The 18,197-nt window shown below is 40.8% G+C and overlaps 1 protein-coding gene across 1 annotated transcript in view; it reads right to left on the reverse strand.

Annotated features, from left to right (window-relative positions):
- Positions 1 to 15,246: 15,246 nt before the first annotated feature.
- The window catches only part of RRAGD (Ras related GTP binding D), a gene marked incomplete at both ends in the record, with an annotated part of 45,861 nt that continues 42,910 nt past the window's right edge, over positions 15,247 to 18,197 (reverse strand). Inside the window, one exon of the mRNA XM_080700370.1 lies at positions 15,247 to 15,398. Within this exon, the coding sequence (XP_080556496.1) occupies positions 15,247 to 15,398 (152 nt within the window). The remainder of the gene's footprint in view (positions 15,399 to 18,197) is intronic.

Below are 18,197 nucleotides of genomic sequence, written 5' to 3' on the forward strand. Positions count from 1 at the left end.
GTTTGTGAAGTTGTCCTGACGTGGCGGCCGGCGGCCGCGGCCTGGGCGGCGCCGGGCGCGGAGACTGCCCCGGGAGCGCGCGTCCGTGTGTGCTTCAGAGGTCGAATATACCGCTTAACATCCGCCCGAGCCCGCGGAGGGAACGCTCCACACATAGGGAGGGTTAGACCGCAGAGGACACGCTCGGAGGGGGACGCTGTGGGTTCTGAAGGCTGGAAGGAGCACCTGGGGCAGGTGGAGGGAGGAAGGGAGCCCGTGTTTGTCCTGTAGAAGGGCCACCTGTGATCCCAGTGCTTGGGAGGCTGAGACTTCACAGGTTCGAGGACAGCCTCAGCAAGTAGTGAGACGCATCAACCTAGGGAGACCCTGTCTCCAAATGGAATCGAGGTAGAATGCCCCCGGGTTCAATGCACGCGCGCGCGCGCCACACACACACACACACACACACACGCACACACAGTCTGATTCCCAGTAATACACACACACACACAGTCTGATTCCCAGTAGTACACACACACACACACACACATACACACACACACACAGAGTCTGATTCCCAGTAATACACACACACACACACACACACACACACACACACACACACACAGTCTGATTCCCAGTAATACACACACAGAGTCTTAAATTTGACTCGTTTTATACTGTGAATCTAAATCTAGAAATGAGAGGCTGAGACAGGAGGATCACAAGGGTTCGAAGCCAGCCTCAGCTACTTAGTGAGGCTTTCAGCAATTTAGTGAGACCCTCTTTCCAAATAAAATATAAAAAAGGTCTGGGAGTATAGCCCGGAGGTAGCCTCTGGGTTCCACCCCCCAGTACCACCCCCCCAAAAAAAAACAAATAAACAAATAAAAATAAAAATAAATCTAGAAATGAATTTCTTAGTGTCTGGATTATACCCTTTTGGTTTTGTTATGCTGAGGATTGAACCTAGCTCTGCTGGGCAAGCGCTGTACCACTGAGCTAACTAGGATTACAGGTGGGCACCAGCACAGCAAGCTACCAGCAGCCTTTAGTAAAGTGAAATTGGTGGGGGAGGGGGGAGAGTTAAAATTAGATGGTATCAGTTTTCTGAGTAGTAAACTGATAATCCAATTGGTTGACTATACAAACAAAACCAAACTCTAGTGTGCTGCTTCATTCACTCGTTTTTTCTTTGTGTTCAGTCTTTAAAATACCCTCTCCCGGCGGGCGTGGTGGCGCACGTTTGTAATCCCAGCATTCGGGAGGCTGAGACAGGAGACTCGGAGTTCCAAGACAGCCTCAGCTACCTTTGCCACTCAGTGAGACCCTGTTTCAAAATAAAGAATAAAAAATAGGGTTGAGGCCGGGCGTGCGTGGTGGCGCAAGCTCGCTCGTAATCCCCGCGCTTGGGAGGCGGAGACAGGAGGATCACGCAGGTTGGAAGCCAGCGTCTCTGGCTTAAGAGACCGTTTCCAAATAAAATATAAAATGGGTCTGGGAGTATAGCCCGAAGGCAGAAGGGTTCCATCCCAGTACCACCAAAAAAAAAAAAGAAATGACCACGATTAACATTTTGCTTTTATTATCTTGAGCCTCTACTATAAAGCATAGGAATTTTGAAAGTTGAGATGAAATTCCATTGTATATATTTTTCTATAAAAATATCCCAAAAATATCTGCTATCAGCTAATTAGATTACTTGTTTTGTAAACAACAATGCTATTATCACTTAGATGCATGGCATGAGTTACCTAACTTTATATCAGTATCTTCCTAGAGTAAAATAAAAAACACTTTGAAAAGCCATATATGAGCTTTACTGTAAATAGTTTATTAATGACTTTGAATATTTTATAGTAGAGGTTGTATTGTTCAGGGGGAAAAAAAACAAAGCATCTACCATAGTTTTTTCTATTGCTTTTCCCCTTTGAGTTGGTTAATAAGAAACATGAGATATTTTCCCACTGGGATGTAGCCAGAATTAATGTAATGGTAATATTTGGTTATATCATTATCAGGGACACAAGTTTAAACTCTAGCTACCTGAACAAAACTGTCAGCCGGGAAGGAGTTCTCTGGGCTCTGCCTGCTCCCTGCCTCCCTCACTGCAATGCAGGTTTATGAGCTGTGCTTTTGTTTGCCACCTGGTGGCTAGCTAAGCTATCCAACATCGCTTTGTTTATTTTCCTCCCAGTTTCTGAGTGTTTAAGATATGTTTTACCGGCTTATTCAGTTTCAACCCTTTTCTAATACCGTATTTCAGAAGAGACTATTAGGGCGAGATATCAAGGGAATAAATTTGAAACGCAATGGAGCCCTTAGGAATACTAGTTTAGTAGGTTCCTTCCACCAGATGACCGACGGAGGATCATTTCTCATTTCTGTTTTCGAAGGCTTGTCCTATGAATAAGCAAAGAAATATTTTATAAATACAAGAGCAAATCATTGTTTGCAACATTATGATTTGTGATTTTTTTTTACTGTGGCTTTCTTAATTTATGTCTTTTCTTTGAAGCTCAACTTGCTAGTATATCCTTCAATTATCTGATATCTCTGAATTACAGCTCTTCGTGTCAGGAATGGAGAAAAGGAAACCTGCTTAGGATTATGCTTTTTATCTGGCACATATTGCATTTTTTTGTTTTTTATAATTTAAATGTGCTTTTAAAATTATGTTATTATTTTTAGTTATTATTTTAGTATATTATTATGTTAATATTTTTAGTTAACAAGTAGGGCGCAGTAACATACGTTTATAATCCCAGCAATTTGGGAGGTTCCAGAGTTTAGGCCAGCAATTTAGCAAGACCCTATCTCAAAAAAAAAAAAAAAAAAAAGGTAACTCACTCAGTTGGTAGAGCACCCCTGGGTTCAATGCCCAGTATGGCAAAATAATACGTTTAAATAAAACTAGTAACAAAAATTACAATATATCTTCTCCTTGCTCCTTGGTTCTGATGTAACGATAAATTTGGCAAGAGCCATTTCCTTTCCTAAGTTTAGCCCTAAAGGAAACACCTGCAACTAAGATAAAACTGTCATTTTCGAATGAGAAGACAGGCGCCTCCGGACGTGCCAGTGGCAGCTGGGTCCTGTTTGCCCCTCTCCTCGGAGTCCTCTCCTGGTACCTCCTTGGGTGCTGGCCTCTGCCACTCTGCCTGCACCTTTTTACTTGAGCCCCAAAGCCTGACTCCCCAATTTGCCATTCTCTGGGACCCTTTTAGCCACTTGCCGATTAATGGCACTTGGTCACCAACAAACTAAACTGAATTGCTTAGAACTTGGCTCCCTATCTTGAGAGCAGTTTCAGATTCTATTTCATTATGAAAATGCAAAATGACAAAAAAAAATTACTGAGTTCAATACTTTTAAACAGAATGATAATTTATTCACCACCACAAACTTAAGTCATTGTTCAAAGATATGTGAAACATTCTTTACATAGTTCAGCAGATACACGAATTGTGGGACTTCTTACAGTAATTCTGTAGCCACAGAGCATTTTTGGCCAGATTATTAACATCTTACAACAATCAAATAACCCTATACTGCTTCCCATTGAAATCCAATTTACAAGCCGGGCGTGGTAGCGCACGCTTAGAATCCAGCATTCAGGAGGCTGGTTTGCAGACAGCCTCAGCTACTTAGTGAGGCCCTCCACAGCCTAGCGAGACCCCGTTTCAAAGGAAAGAATAAAAAAATAGGACTTGGGTGTAGCTTGGAGTTAGAATGCCCCTAGGTTCCATTCCCTGTACCGCAAAAAGATAATAATAATAATAATAATAATAATAATATCCAATTTACAAATATAGGCTAAATTTGAGTCATAACCAAGTCATCACTTTCAAAAATTCAGCCCTTGGACTTCTGATAATTTATCCTTTTAAGAACTCCACAACCAGATGTGCAGGTATGCCACAACCTCTCTGCCTTCTAGAATCCTGTGATAAAATATTAAGGCAAATTTGCCGGGCGTGGTGGCACACACTTGTAATCCCCGCTTGGGAGGTGGAGACAGGAGGATCGCGCAGGTTCGAAGCCAGCTTGGCTGGCTTAAGAGACCCTGTTTCCAAATAAAAATATAAAATAGGTCTGGGAGTGTAGCCCGGAGGTAGAAGGATTCCATCCTCAGTACCACCAAATATATATATATGTATGTATATATATATATATATACAAATTTAACTTCCCCAGAGATTTGAAGTTAAGCTTAAGCACAAATGTTCTTAAATAGTAATATATACCATGTATGAGCTGGGCATGGTGGTGCACACTTGAAATCCGAGTACTTGGGAGGCTGAGACAGGAGGATCGCAGGTTAGAGGTCAGCCTCAGCTACTTAGGCCCTCCCCAACTTAGTGAGACCTTGTTCCAAAATTTAAAAAAATAGGGCCGGGGGTGTAGCTTGGAGGTAGAATGCTCCTGGGTTCAATCCTCAGTACCAAAAAAATTGTATATGTGTCAAATATGCCAGAATAGGAATTTTTTCAAAATATAATTTTTCAGAAAAGCCACTTTATATTTTTCTCCTTACTTTGTCCTTTTTGAACAAAATGCTCTTCAGGAAGACACAGTGTCTTGTAGGGGCCTGAAGCAATGAGAGTTTTCAGTTATAAAAGTCACACAACAAAATCAGGGGGTAAAAAGGCAAAGACATGTTTAATAATTGCTACTGAGGATATGAACTTGGTGAATATATTTTGGAGATTATAAGTAGTAGGCTTTTAATTAATAATCGAACAAAGAAATACAAGAAGTACTTATTTGTAGCAATTATAAATATGTAGGGAAAAAACTGTACTGCAGCTAGACATGGTAATGTATGCCTATACTCCCAGTACTTGGGAGCCTGAGACAGGAGGATCATAGGTTCAAAGCCAGTCTCAGCAACTTAGTGAGACATTCAGCAATTTAACAAGACCCTGTTTCAAAATAAAGGATACAATAAGGCTGGAGGTATAGCTCAGAGGTAGAATGTGACTGGGCTCAATCCCGGTATAAAAAAACAAAAACAAAAACAAAAAAAACCCTACTGGGGGTGTAGCTCCAGAGAGTATTTGCAAGGTCCTAAATTCAATCCCTGCACTGCAAAAAACAAAAAACAAACCAAAACAAAAAAAACAAAAAAACAAAACCCAACTCTGTTCTACTATTAAACAAATGGTTTTCATAAAATCTCTTTATAAAATGATTCAGTAAAATCTCCATTGGCAACAATCTTTTCATTTTGTTTGTTTGTTTATTTATTTTGTGTGTGGTACTGGGGGTGGAACCCAGAGGCTTTCTACCTCCGGGCTACACTCCCAGACCCATCTTATATTTTATATTTGGAAACAGGGTCTCACTAAGTTGCTGAGAGCCTCACTAAGTAGCTGAGGCTGGCTTTGAACCTGCGCGATCCTCCTGTCTCAGCCTCCCAAGCGCGGGGATTACAAGCGTGCGCCACCACACCCGGCCAGTCTTTTCAATTTAAAGCATGTTCTGTCTTTAATAACGTAAGTGGGAACGGTTAGATCATTAAAATTGTTCCAGTGATGATAAAGTCCCAGCTACAGGAGATGCATATGAAGAATCTGAAAAGAATTGAGTGAGGAAAAACAATTTTTCTAAGTTAACACAATTTTATATAATTTGTGATATTAAATATGAATAATTCTATTAATAAATTATTTGAATAAGACTGAAAATTATACAATTTACATCTATAAAAGTTTACATTTAAATTGTAAATTATCTGGGCGTGGTGGCGCACGCTTGTAATCCCAGCTCTTGAGAGGCTGAGACAGGAGGATCGCGCAGGTTCGAAGCCAGCCCCAGCTACTTAGTGAGGCTCTCAGCAACTTAGTGAGACCCTGTTTCCAAATAAAGTAGAAAATAGGTCTGGGAGTGTAGCCCGGAGGTAGAAAGCCCCCTGAGTTCAAATGAAAGACAAATTCAGGGACTGCCTCAGCCCTTCCTAAATTGGTAGGACTTTTAACAGAGGGGGAACGAAATTATCTTTGGATAAAAAGAAAATCTTTAGGTATCTCTGATCCACCCAGCATTGCCTTCCGAACTTTAGGTTGTGACTCATTGGCGGGTCGTGAGATCTTTTAAAAAAGGAAATGAAAGAAAAAAATACCAGAATGCATTTCATAATGTACATAGGATATTTTATGAGATATTTTAAAGTAACATTTGTAAGTATGTGTGAGAGTTTGCAATTTGCATTTTCTGTGGCTCACAGGCTTAAAGTAGATTTCATAAAGGATCGACTACTATAGTTCTGTCCCATGGCAGTTTTATATAACGTTCAAACAGGTATGGACTTTTTGTGATAATTTGTATAATTTTAAGATTGAGTAAGAGGAGCTGGGAATGTAGTTCGGTGGTTGAGCACTTGGCAAGCATGTGTGAAGCCGGGTTTGATACTCACCACACACACACACACACACACACACACACACACACACACACACACACGTTGAATATGAGAACCAGACTCCATACTGACTTCAAGAAGCTAAGTCATTTATTGAAACCAAAAATGCAATAATATTCTTTTTTTTTTTGGCAGTACTGGGGATGGAATCCAGGGCAGTCTACCTCCAAGCTACACCTCCAGCCCTATCCAAAAATGCAATAATATTCTAAAAGAAAGAATATTAAATGGTGTTTACTGAGCTAGTCATAAAGATTTTCTTTTCTTTTCTTTTCTTTTTTTTTTTTTTTTTTTTTTGGTGGTACTAGAGGTTGAACCCAGGGATATTCTACCTCCAAGCTATACCCCCAGCCCTATTTTTTATTCTTTATTTTGAAACAGGGTCTCACAAAATTGCAGAGGGCCTCACTAACTAGCCGAGACTGGCCACGGACCTCCAATCCTGTCTCAGCCTCCCAAGTACTGGGATTACAAGTGTGGGCCACCACACCTAGCTCATAAAGATGTTTTCAATTCTCTTCTTGTAATCATTGGTTCCTTGATATGGTAAATTTGAAGTATCTTTTAAACCATGACAGACTTACTACTAAAGCTTATTTTCACTTTGCTGTGACTATGATGGAAAGTTGCAAAGGTGCTGATGGTACAACAGAAGTAAGATCACTGTCTGAACTTACCTGTCACTTGCGATAAAAAGTAGACCTTTGGCGGACTCCCAGGCAAGTCTGGTGTTTTTTTTTGTTTTGTTTTGTTTTTTGTTTTTTTTTGTGGTACTGGGTGTGGAAGCTAGGGGCTTTTCTACCTTCGGGCTATATTCTCAGACCTATTTTATACTTTATTTGTTTTGGTTTTGTTGTTGTTGTTGTTGTTGTTGTTGTTTTTTGGTGGTACTGAGGGTGGAACCCAGAGGCTTGCTACTTCCGGGCTATACTCCCAGACCCATTTTTATATTTTATTTAGAAACATGGTCTCACTAAGGTGCTGAGAGCCTCACTCAGTAGCTGAGGCTGGCTTCGAACCCGTGCGATCCTCCTGCCTCAGCCTCCCAAGCGCGGGGATTACAATCGTGCGCCACCACGCCTGACTAAGCCTGGTGTATTCTAAAATACTCCCCATACTTGTCAACTTTTAAATGATCTGTTAGCTCTGCATTTGTGCCATATTCTACAGCAGACCCTTCTCACCTCATCTACTATTCCTCATGTCAACACTAAGAGAACATAAGCTACCACTTCAGGCAACAGGAGAGCAGGTTGAAAAGACTGGAAACAGTAAGATAGACTTACAGAATATATCTTGTGGAAATGATACTGATGTGTTTGTACACACACACACACACACACACACACACACACACAGCCTTTTCTTTTTTTTTTTTTGCAGTACTGGGGGTTGAACAAGGGGCATTCTACCTCCGAAATATATTCCCAGCCCTATTTTTTATTCTTTATTTTGAAACAGGGTCTCACTAAGTTGCGGAGGACCTCACTAAGCAGCTGAGGCTGGCCTTAAACCTGTGATCCTCCTGTCTCAGCTTCCCAAGTACTGGGATTACAAGTGTGTGCCACCACACCCAGCTCAAGTTATAGACTTTAAAGTAACTAACATTCAAGCTGAGTGTGGTGGCACACACCTTCAATTCCAGTACTTGGGAGGCTAAAACAAGAAGATCTCAGGTTCAAGGCCAATGCACAGTAACTTAGTGAGACCCTGTTTCAAGGCAAAAAAATAAAAAGGGCTGGGTTTGTGGTTCAGTGGTATAACTCTCCCTGGGTTCAATCCCCAGTACCACAAAAATAAAAAAAAACAAATATTTAGCTGGGTGTGGTGGTGCATGCCTGTAATCCCAGTATTTAGGTGGCTGAGACAGGAGGATCACAGGTTTAAGTCCAGCCTGCTAAACTTAGTGAGATCATCTCAAAATAAAAAATAAAGCCAGCTGTGGTGGTACACACTTGTAATCCCAGTCCCTGGGAGGCCAAGACAGGAGGATTGCAGGTTGGTGGCCAGCCTCAGCAACTTAGTGAGACTGTTTCCAAACTGGGGGTGGGGGGGGGCTGTGGTGTAGCTTAGAGGTAGAACACCCTTCGGTTCAATCCCCAGCACCAAATAAATAAATAAATAAATAAATAAATAAATAAATAGATAGATAGACAGACAGACAGACAGATAATAAAAATGGACTGGGGGTATAGCTCAGTGGTAGAGCACTCCTGGGTTAGATTCCCAAAACCACAAAAAATAAAGCAACTAATGTTTAAAACTTTGCACCTTTAAGACAATTCACCGCTTAATTACAAGGCACTACTTCAATTAACATTTCCTCTTTTACACCCCATCTTATATTTAACCTTACATTAAATCAGTATTAAATATAACTATTGATCTGCTATTGGCTGATTAATTCAACTTCTCAAATGCTAGTTGTTACTATGCTTAGTCTCTGCTGGAAAGTGGTAAAGTACTAGACAACTGTACTTTTACCTTTTTACTTTTTTACTTTTTTTTCAGTACTGGGGATGGAACTCAGACACATTCTACCTCCCCAGCCCTATTTTTTAATTCTTTAATTTGAAATAGGCTCTCACTGCGTTGCAAAGGGCCTCACTAAGAGGCTGAGGCTGGCCACGATCCTTCTGTCTCAGCCTCCCAAGTACTCGAATTATGAGCATGTGCCACCACGCCTGGCTCTTCAACTGTAGTTTTAAAAACTAGCACCTATAAACGCCTCACTAAAATTAGGTTATTTTCTGTTACTTTTAGACATTAAAATCCTTTCCATTAGCCATTTTACCAGCAGGGTTTGTCATATGGTGGGCACTCTATAAATATTTATTGGGTGAAAGAAAATTGTAATTTCCCTCAGAAAATGATGGACAAAGGAATAAATTCCTAGCTCCTTGTATTTATGACATACCATATGGGCAACTTGTCCATACAACTTTGTTGAGGCAGGACGGGCCAGGTCTGGGGAGGTCCACAAGGGCCAGGAGGCAGGGTCCTGCCAACTTTATCAAGGAGTCAGGACTGATATCCAGGAGTCATGGAGAGCCTGCGCGAGGGCACGAGAAGGTCAGAAGTGTTGTGGTTTAGAAAGGTCCCTCTGAAGGGCTGGGGATGTAGCTCAGTGGTAGAGCATTTGCCAAGCATGTGCAAGGCTCTGGGTCTATCCCCAGGACCATTAAAAAATAGCTAGAAAGGTCACTTTAAGTTTTGTGTGGAAAATGGAATGGATGGTTGAAGTAAAGATATTGAGATCCAAATGAGAAAAGATGGTGGTCCAAACCAGGATAGTGGCAGGAGAGATGGAGAAAACAAATCCAATGGACATGTGTCAGGGAGCTGGAAGAACGGAGTGAGGGAGCGTAGGAGCTGAGCAGAAGGGAAGAGTGAGGAACCAGGCCCTCGCTCTGGCAGGACTCGAGGGAGGGAATGCTCCCATCACGGCAAAAAAGGGCGAGCAAGAAGAAAGCCAAATTTAAACACAGCAGATTTGAGAAGATTATAGAAGATTTCCAACACAGGTATGCGAGTGGAATTTAAAATACAGGTCTTGCCGGGCGTGGTGGCGCACGCTTGTAATCCCCGCGCTTGGGAGGCTGAGGCCAGAGGATCGCGCAGGTTTGAAGCCAGCCTCAGCTACTTAGTGAGGCTCTCAGCAACTTAGTTTCTAAATAAAATATAAAATAGGTCTGGGAGTATAGCCCGGAGGTAGAAAGTCTCTGGGTTCCACCCCCCAGTACCGCCAATAAAATAAAATAAAATACAGGTCTGAACTCAAGAAAAGATTAGGATTGAAATGAACTTTTCTGAGTTTTCTCTAAGCAGTTGTTACAGTCTGAAAACTCAAGGTAAAAGGCTAAATACAGCTAAAACCAAGTCCTATTCTCTCTTGATTTTCCCAAAGTTTGATATACTGTTGCTGTATTAGAAAATTAAATGGCTATGAACTATTTTTAAGTTTCCTCTTGATATTTAAACTATTATTTTGAGCATTCATTATTTAACAGGCTAGGAAAAAACATGAATAAACTCTGTTGAATATCTTCTCTGAGTAAATTGCATTTAGAAGACTGTCCCAGCCAGGGTTGGTTGGGCACCCCTGTAACCCCAGTACTGTGTAGGCTGAAACAGGAGGACTGTAGGTTCTAGAACAGCCTCAGCACTTAGCAAGACTTGCTTCAAAATGAAACTAGAATAGAGCTAAAAGGTGTAAGTTAGAGATGGAATGCCCAGAGGTTCAATCCCTCATACCAAAAAAAATTCATATTGGTTCTATAAATATGCAAGGAATACACATAAGAATAAATATTTCTTCTTAAACACCCCAGCATTTAAACTCATGCATTAGTAAATCATAAACTCCACGTGCCCCTCTTTATAGCTATGAAAGGAAGGCATTAAGGAGACGTTCGATGAAGCTGCCTATAGCCAGAGAGGGTAAACTCCAGGGTCAGATTTCTGACCAAGTTGCTTATTTCTTTGGCTTTGGGTTTCCTCATCTGAAACAAACAAACAGAAAGAATGCTAACAGTTCATCTCTTGGGTTTATGAGGATCAGTCAGGTCATAGCCCTTAAGAGCAGTGCCTAATACACCATGTGCAGGCAACCAATATTTATCATTATTACATAATCCTGTTAAACACTTTTTTCTCTTAAACTCAATATCATCCCTGATTAAAAATTTTAGAAATGCCGGGCGTGGTGGCGCACCCTTGTAATCCCCGCGCTTGGGAGGCAGAGACAGGAGGATCGCGCAGGTTCAAAGCCAGCCGCGCTGGCTTAAGAGACCCTGTTTCCAAATAAAGAAATATAAAATAGGTCTGGGAGTGTAGCCCGGAGGTAGAAGGGCTTCCAGGAACCCCAGTACCACCAAAAAAATAAATAAATAAATTAAATAAATAAATAAATAAATAAATAAAAGTATGTACTTGGGAGGCTGACACAGGAGGAACACAGGTTCAAGCCAGCCTCAGCTTAGCGAGGCCCTCAGCAATTTAGCAAGAAGCTGTTTCAAGATAAAAGATAAAATAGGGCTGTGAGTGTAGCTCAGAGGGAGAATGCCTCAGCGTTCAATCCCCAGTACCAAAAAATATAAAAATAAGTAAAAGCATATGTTCAATGTAAGCAGAATGATTTGTCCTTGTTTCCATAAAACAAGAACTGGTAAATCAAGACAAGTTAAATAGATGGTGTAGTGATGTGCGCATATAGTTCCAGGTACTTGGAAGATTGAGGCAGGATCACTTGAGCCCAGGACTTGAAGATCAGACTGGGCAACATAGTGAGACCTCACCTCAAAAGTAACAAAATAAGGAAATTTACTAAATGAACTTACAGGGCAATGAAACAGATATGTATGTATGGTAAATCAACTGTCAAATATAAAAGGTCACATTTCCTTTTAACCAAAGAGGCCACTTTTCTCCCAGAAAGCTGTTATGAATTTTATTGAAATAAGATTAGTCTTTCTTATGAACATATGACACATGCTTTTCAATTGGCAGTTAACATTCCTGAAAGTAATGGTTTTTTTTTTGTTTGTTTGTTTGTTTGTTTGTTTGTTTTTCGATATTGGGGATGGAACCCAGGGCATTCTACCTCCGAGCTACACCCCTGGTCCTATTTTTTAGTCTTTTTATTTTTTGAAACAGGGCCTCACTAGGTAGCTGAGGCTGTCCATGAACCGTGATCCTCTGGTCTCCCTCCTGAATGCTGGGATTACAAGCGTTCGCCACCACGCCCGGCTGAAAGCAGTGTTTTAACATGGTTATAAAAGATGTACTGCTTAAAGAAAAAAAGATGATTACAAATACACATACCTGATTACAAATTAAATCCAGTCTGTACAAGTTGAATGTATACTATACTTTAATAATCATGACAATTCAGCTGTTTTTCTGAACTGTTTCAGTGTTGGCATGTAACCTATACATAATAGTATTGCTGTGATTTTTAGTCATTTTATATTTAAGAGTCCAAAATATATTATGTTCACAAAATAACACTATTCATGAGAATGTTAACCAATTTTTTATTTATATTCCTTCAAAAACACTCCATACTGGTCATTCATACCAATCTACATTACCAAAAATAACCAAAGATGATAATTCACAATCTCACCTATATATAAAAATTCTAATTGACTCAAAAGGTAAAGGACTGCCCTGCTCTGGAAACCTGCAGCCAAGTTCTTAACCCTTAAAACTAAACACAAATGTTCTAGTACAGTCACTGTAGCCCTGTGTTTGACCATTGTTTAGAGCCACATTTGAGCAAAAAAACGTGGCCATACACATTGCAAAAAGCTGACTCCCGTATCAGAAACAGAATGCAAAAGGACTCGAAGAGATGTTTCAATTCCAATAGCACAGACTTGAAAAGCTGAACGCCTAGACATAACTCCTGTATCTTCCTTTAAGAAGTCATGGCCACACTTACAGGGTTTGAGGCAGTAATCTGTATTGGCATGTGATTAATCAAAGAGTGTACTTACTACCACGAACTCAGGCCCTATGTCATAGGGTTATTTTTGCCTTTCCCCCAAAGAATCACTTACCCTTGAAGTAATAGGCTTTTAAGGCACATTTTAACAAAAACTCATCACATACCTAGCTTAAAAATGGAAGCTCCACCTGGTTACAATATTTATACTTAAGTTATGTGTGATTTGCCAGATAGGCAAGTGTGTCTATCTTGAGGATAAAGTCATATTAGAAACTCAATTCTTTACTTGCTTATTCAGAGGAACATTCCGTAAAAATATTAGAGAATTAGACTTATAAGAATAACCCATATGTGCCAGTCCTGTTGGCAAATGTCCAACAGGGGATAGCTCCAGAAATTAGGGGAAAAACTTCCTTGGAACCCTGGGCTCCTACCTATCCAGGTTTCTGAGAAGGTGCCATAAGGAAGGGAGTTAGGGTGCCTGCGTGAGTTTTGGAAATCTCCTTTCAAAATGCACAGAATTTTAAAGGCTCAAATCTTAACCCCCAATCAACTACAATCTTCCATTTCAGCTGCTAGCTGCAAGAGAATGGGACTTGGGGAGAGGGAGGAGAGAGGCTGGAATGAAGCTACTGAGAAAAGCAGGAGCGTCTCACGCTTTAGGGACTTAACATGTTGCTAGGGACAACTTTGATGTCCCTCGGAAGCTCTGCTTAAAAATATATACTTCCTAATGCCCCACAAGCATGCTATATAGAATGCTAACCTTTGAGACAAGACATGGAATTATTTACTTGGAAAAGTTGAGCATAAGGGTAGATTTAGGACTCAGCTAGGTGCAGTGGCACACGCTTATAATCACAGCTTCTTAATAGGCGGAGGCACAATGATTGCAAGTTCAAGGTCAGACTAGGCAACTTAGCAAGACTTTATCTCAAAATAAAAAGGGCTGGAGATATAGCTCAGTGGTAAAGTAACCCATGGGGGGGGAGAGAGAGAAGAGAGGATAGAGGAGAGAAGAGAGAGGAAAGAAGAGATTGATTTTAATTGACTGATTAAGGACTCTGAATTTCTTGCTAGTCTAAGATAAACATAAACAATAAACATAAACAATTTAACTTCATAGGAAGAATTACACAGCCAACTGTAATGCCTCTTCTGGACATCCTTAGGGTTCAGGACAGCTCTTCAGCTTTGCAGAGCATACCAGTGATGAACTGAGCCATGAATTAGACATGGGTGGGGAAAAGGCAGAGGACACAGGCTCATTATCACAGAGGAAAAGGTGACTCCACTGACCAATGGAATCGCAGCATTGGCTCTGTGGTGGAGATGTGAGATCTGCTCCATGCACTGTGGTCATTGAGTAATAACAACTCTAACTGATCCTACCTAAAGATCTTAAATGTAACACAACAATAGGCCATTTCACAGGAGCCAAACATTCGTAATTGTGTATGAATGTGTGTGTACACGTATTTAGTTAGCAGTTGCCAATCACCTACATTTGGGAAATCTTTTGGCCTCTGATGTTATTTAAGTCCCAAGTGGCAGAAACAGAAGCCTCCAGAAACCCTGCCTCAGTGACATTCCTATTTCTTTCCCAGGATCGGCACCATTTTGGAAATCTGGTCCCAAAGGTTCCAAATAGTAATGCAGCAAAAAGAAATCACCTGTCTCCATAAAGTGATTATCCAGGTGTGTGTTGAGGTAAAGAGATTCATAAAAACTTGAGTAGGGAAGCACAGCCATGGTGACAGAAATTTGTAGGTAAATTTGGTTCTAATATTCTACAAAAAACTGTTTACTCCTGTTACAAATAGGAGCCAGTTCTCATTGCTCCTGGAGCTCGCAGCCCCAATCTATTCCAGCTCCACTAAAAAATGATTTTTTTTCTCAACAACTGGTAGTAAAGACTCCCAAATTTATAAAAAGTTGCTACCAATACATCATTTTGGATTAATTTCTGATTGCCATATGAACACAGACTACAGTATGCATGTCCTTGACACCAAGTACAGAAAAGAGCTTAGAAAAGTCATCTTATCAAAGTTCAGTTCAATGAGAAGAAAATGTGAAAAAGTGCAAAATATGTACAGTTCCTGGCAGGTCTCACACGCGACTTTTCTGACAACAGACCATAGAAGTTTACATTTGTGTAATGAAAGTACAGTGGATTTCACTTCATTGTTAATATACAAGTTTTTGCTTCAAAGTGCTTACTTTATTTAAAAAAGTGAAGATCAAGAGGGTTGCAGGGATTTTTTTTTTGTTTTTTACAACAAATTCATGTCATGTGTCCCAATCTCCTTCTTCCTCTTCCTTTAGTGCAATGTGGTAGAGCAGCCTCATTGAAAAGGTCTACTTTCAGAAGATGTTCCTGAGATGTCACCTACAGCAGCACTCTCGGGGTCCCATTAGGGGTGGCTCCTTTTTTCTTCTGTAGTCGATTCTGAACCTTTCGAGATTTCACCACTTTCATTCTCACCTCAAAAACTTCATGGATGGCCTTCCGGAAGCAATGAAAATTATAGTCAATTAGCCCTGGAGAAAAGGGGGGAAAGAGATTTATAATAATCTCATGTTAGCCATTGTCACGGCAAGCCAATAGGGGGTGCCAGATCTCTATGGGGGAACCCAGCAGCAGCACAGGGGTGGCAAGCAGTCTTGTAAAGGCAGATTCTCACCACATTTTCATGATCAAAGATCTGAAGAACCACTTTACACATTCCTTTTTTTTTTTTTTGGTTCTGGGGCTGGAACCCAGGGGCATTCTATCTCCGAGCTATACCCCCAACCCTATTGTTTATTCTTTATTTTGAAACAGTGTCTCACTGAGTTGCAAAAGGCCTAAGTACCTGAGGCTGTGGGAGAACTGCGATCCTCCTGTCTCAGCCTCTCAAATGCTGGGATTACACCATGCCCGGCAACTACACATTCTTTTACAGCACAGAATTAAAGATTGGTTTCAATTGAGAGAAATCTTTAACAAAAAACTTCCCCCCAAAGCCGGGCATGGTGGCGCACGCTTGTAATTCCCGCACTTGGGAGGCTGAAACAGGAGGATCACACAGGTTCGAAGTCAGCCGCGCTGGCGTAAGAGACCCTGTTTCAAAAATATAAAATAGGTCTGGGAGTGTAGCCCGGAGGTAGAAGGGCTTCCAGGAACCCCAGTACCACCAAAAAAACAAACAAAACAAAACAAAACAAAAAACTTCCCCCAAAAGGGCATTATTAAATTGACTCTAAGTGGAGGTAGACCCTAATTTGGGGTGCAGCTGAGATACCAAAGTCATACTATCAAATGATTAATCAATATTTATGATGATATTTAAACCATTCTCCTATGCCCTAGGGCAAGCAAAGTCAACGATTCCAAGATGGTAACAGTCAGTCACTTCATGTCAACTCCAAGCTCAGGAACTCAACAACCAGTGCCACAGTAGTAAGTAAATTTTAAATGGAGAAACAGCAGAAGAGATTCTTCTTGTGTTTTCAGACATAAGTTGGTAGCAGAAAAATATGATAGAATAAAAGATGACCCAATTCTTGGGTACATTTTTCATCATCACCATTAATTTGTAAAAGTGTTGAGAGAAACATTATGTTTACACCAATTAGGATAAAGTGGTTGCCATCTTTAAATTAATTGGCCCAACAATAATTTCCACCTCTCTGGTGATGCTCCCAGAACCCTATTCTGGGATTCCAGCCAAAGACAAAATTCTTCAAGTTAGTCATATAACTAACTGCAAGTGCACAGGGACAGACACACACACACACACACACACACACACACACACACACACGGACAACCCTCTCAGTTTCTAGAGCAGGAGTCCTCTCTCTGCAGTGCCCTCTGCTGCTCCTGCAGATAGTGAACCAAAGGGAGGTAAACTAGCTGAGATTTCCTCAAGACAAGAACAACGAGGCAATCAGGAAAGTACTAAGAAATAAACAAGGAACCAAGAAATGGTTTTATTTAGTGTAAATTTGAATAGGAGACCCTTAAAATTCCCTGCTTTTGCCGGGCGTGGTGGCGCACGCTTGTAATCCCCGCGCTTGGGAGGCAGAGACAGGAGGATCGTGCAAATTCGAAGCCAGCCGCGCGTGCTGGCTTAGGAGACCCTGTTTCCAAATTTTAAAAAAATGTAAAAATAGGTCTGGGAGTGTAGCCCGGAGGTAGAAGGGCTTCCAGGAACCCCAGTACCACCAAAAAAAAAAAAAAAAAAAAAAAAATTCCCTGCTTATAATGTACAATAAACTGCCCTAGGAAGAAAGTTTAGCTCAAGGAATTTGGCTCACAGAAGAATACAATTAAATGTTCAACTTAGGAAGTTTCAGAGGCATCCTATTATAGTTCTTGAAAAATCAACTAACTCATCTTCACTTTCAAAATGTAACAATAATCCTGCTGTGTTTGGGGTTTAAAAAGTTCACAACTGAAGTTTTTAAAGGAAACTAAGCACTTATAAAAAGTGTTATCAACCTTTTCATTAAACACAGCTGAAAATGCAAGAACAGAGACATGAACAGGATAAATACCATCATGTAAGGCTAATATAATACAGCCCACATCTTCTGATCCGCAGTTCCCAACCCTAGACACAATAGAAAGCACTCAGGGAACTCGAAACACTAACAAACCCAGGCCCCTCTTCCATGAATTCTCTATTGTGTTTGTGCTAGGGATGGAACCCAGAAGGGTTTTATCTCTGAGCTACACCCCAGCCCTATTTCATTTTTTATTGGAAACAAAGTCTCCCTAAGTTGATGCCAGCTTCACTGAGTTGCCGAGGCTATCTTCAAACCTGTGATCCTCCTAAATTTTGAAAGCATCTTCAAAATGAACACGCATTACTTCTCAGGGGAAAAACAGGGCTATTCCAGTAAAAGTAATTACTGCCACTTTTCTGGGAACTTTTTACCCAACAGATTGGTAAACCATACCCTAATTACTAACAAAAAACCCTCAGCTACATTGGTAAGCTGGTATTTCTCAGTGTAGTGTACAGAGAAATGTGGTTAATTGATTTTATTTTAAATAAAACTGAATTTGGTCCTAGGAAGATATTTGGTAAAGTTATTAAGCATATTCTCGTCTTCTCTTTTTGGAATCATGGTATCATCCTTGTGTCTTGAAGATTTATGAGTATGTTATGGCTAAAAAGAAGTTGGGTGCTGTCAAGCTTCAATGCTGTCTGAGTCCTGTGATTCCCTTCCTTTACAGGAGGAGAACAGTCACAGTCACCTAAGACCTTCTAAAGGTTGGAGCAGGTAGAGGCCTCCCTTGTACTGAGAAGGCTAAGCCCTGGGGTTGACTTCCACCTCGCGGCAATTCTG

This window comes from Muscardinus avellanarius, assembly GCF_963383645.1.
Source record: "Muscardinus avellanarius genome assembly, chromosome: 8".
NCBI classification, from domain to species: Eukaryota; Metazoa; Chordata; class Mammalia; order Rodentia; family Gliridae; genus Muscardinus; species Muscardinus avellanarius.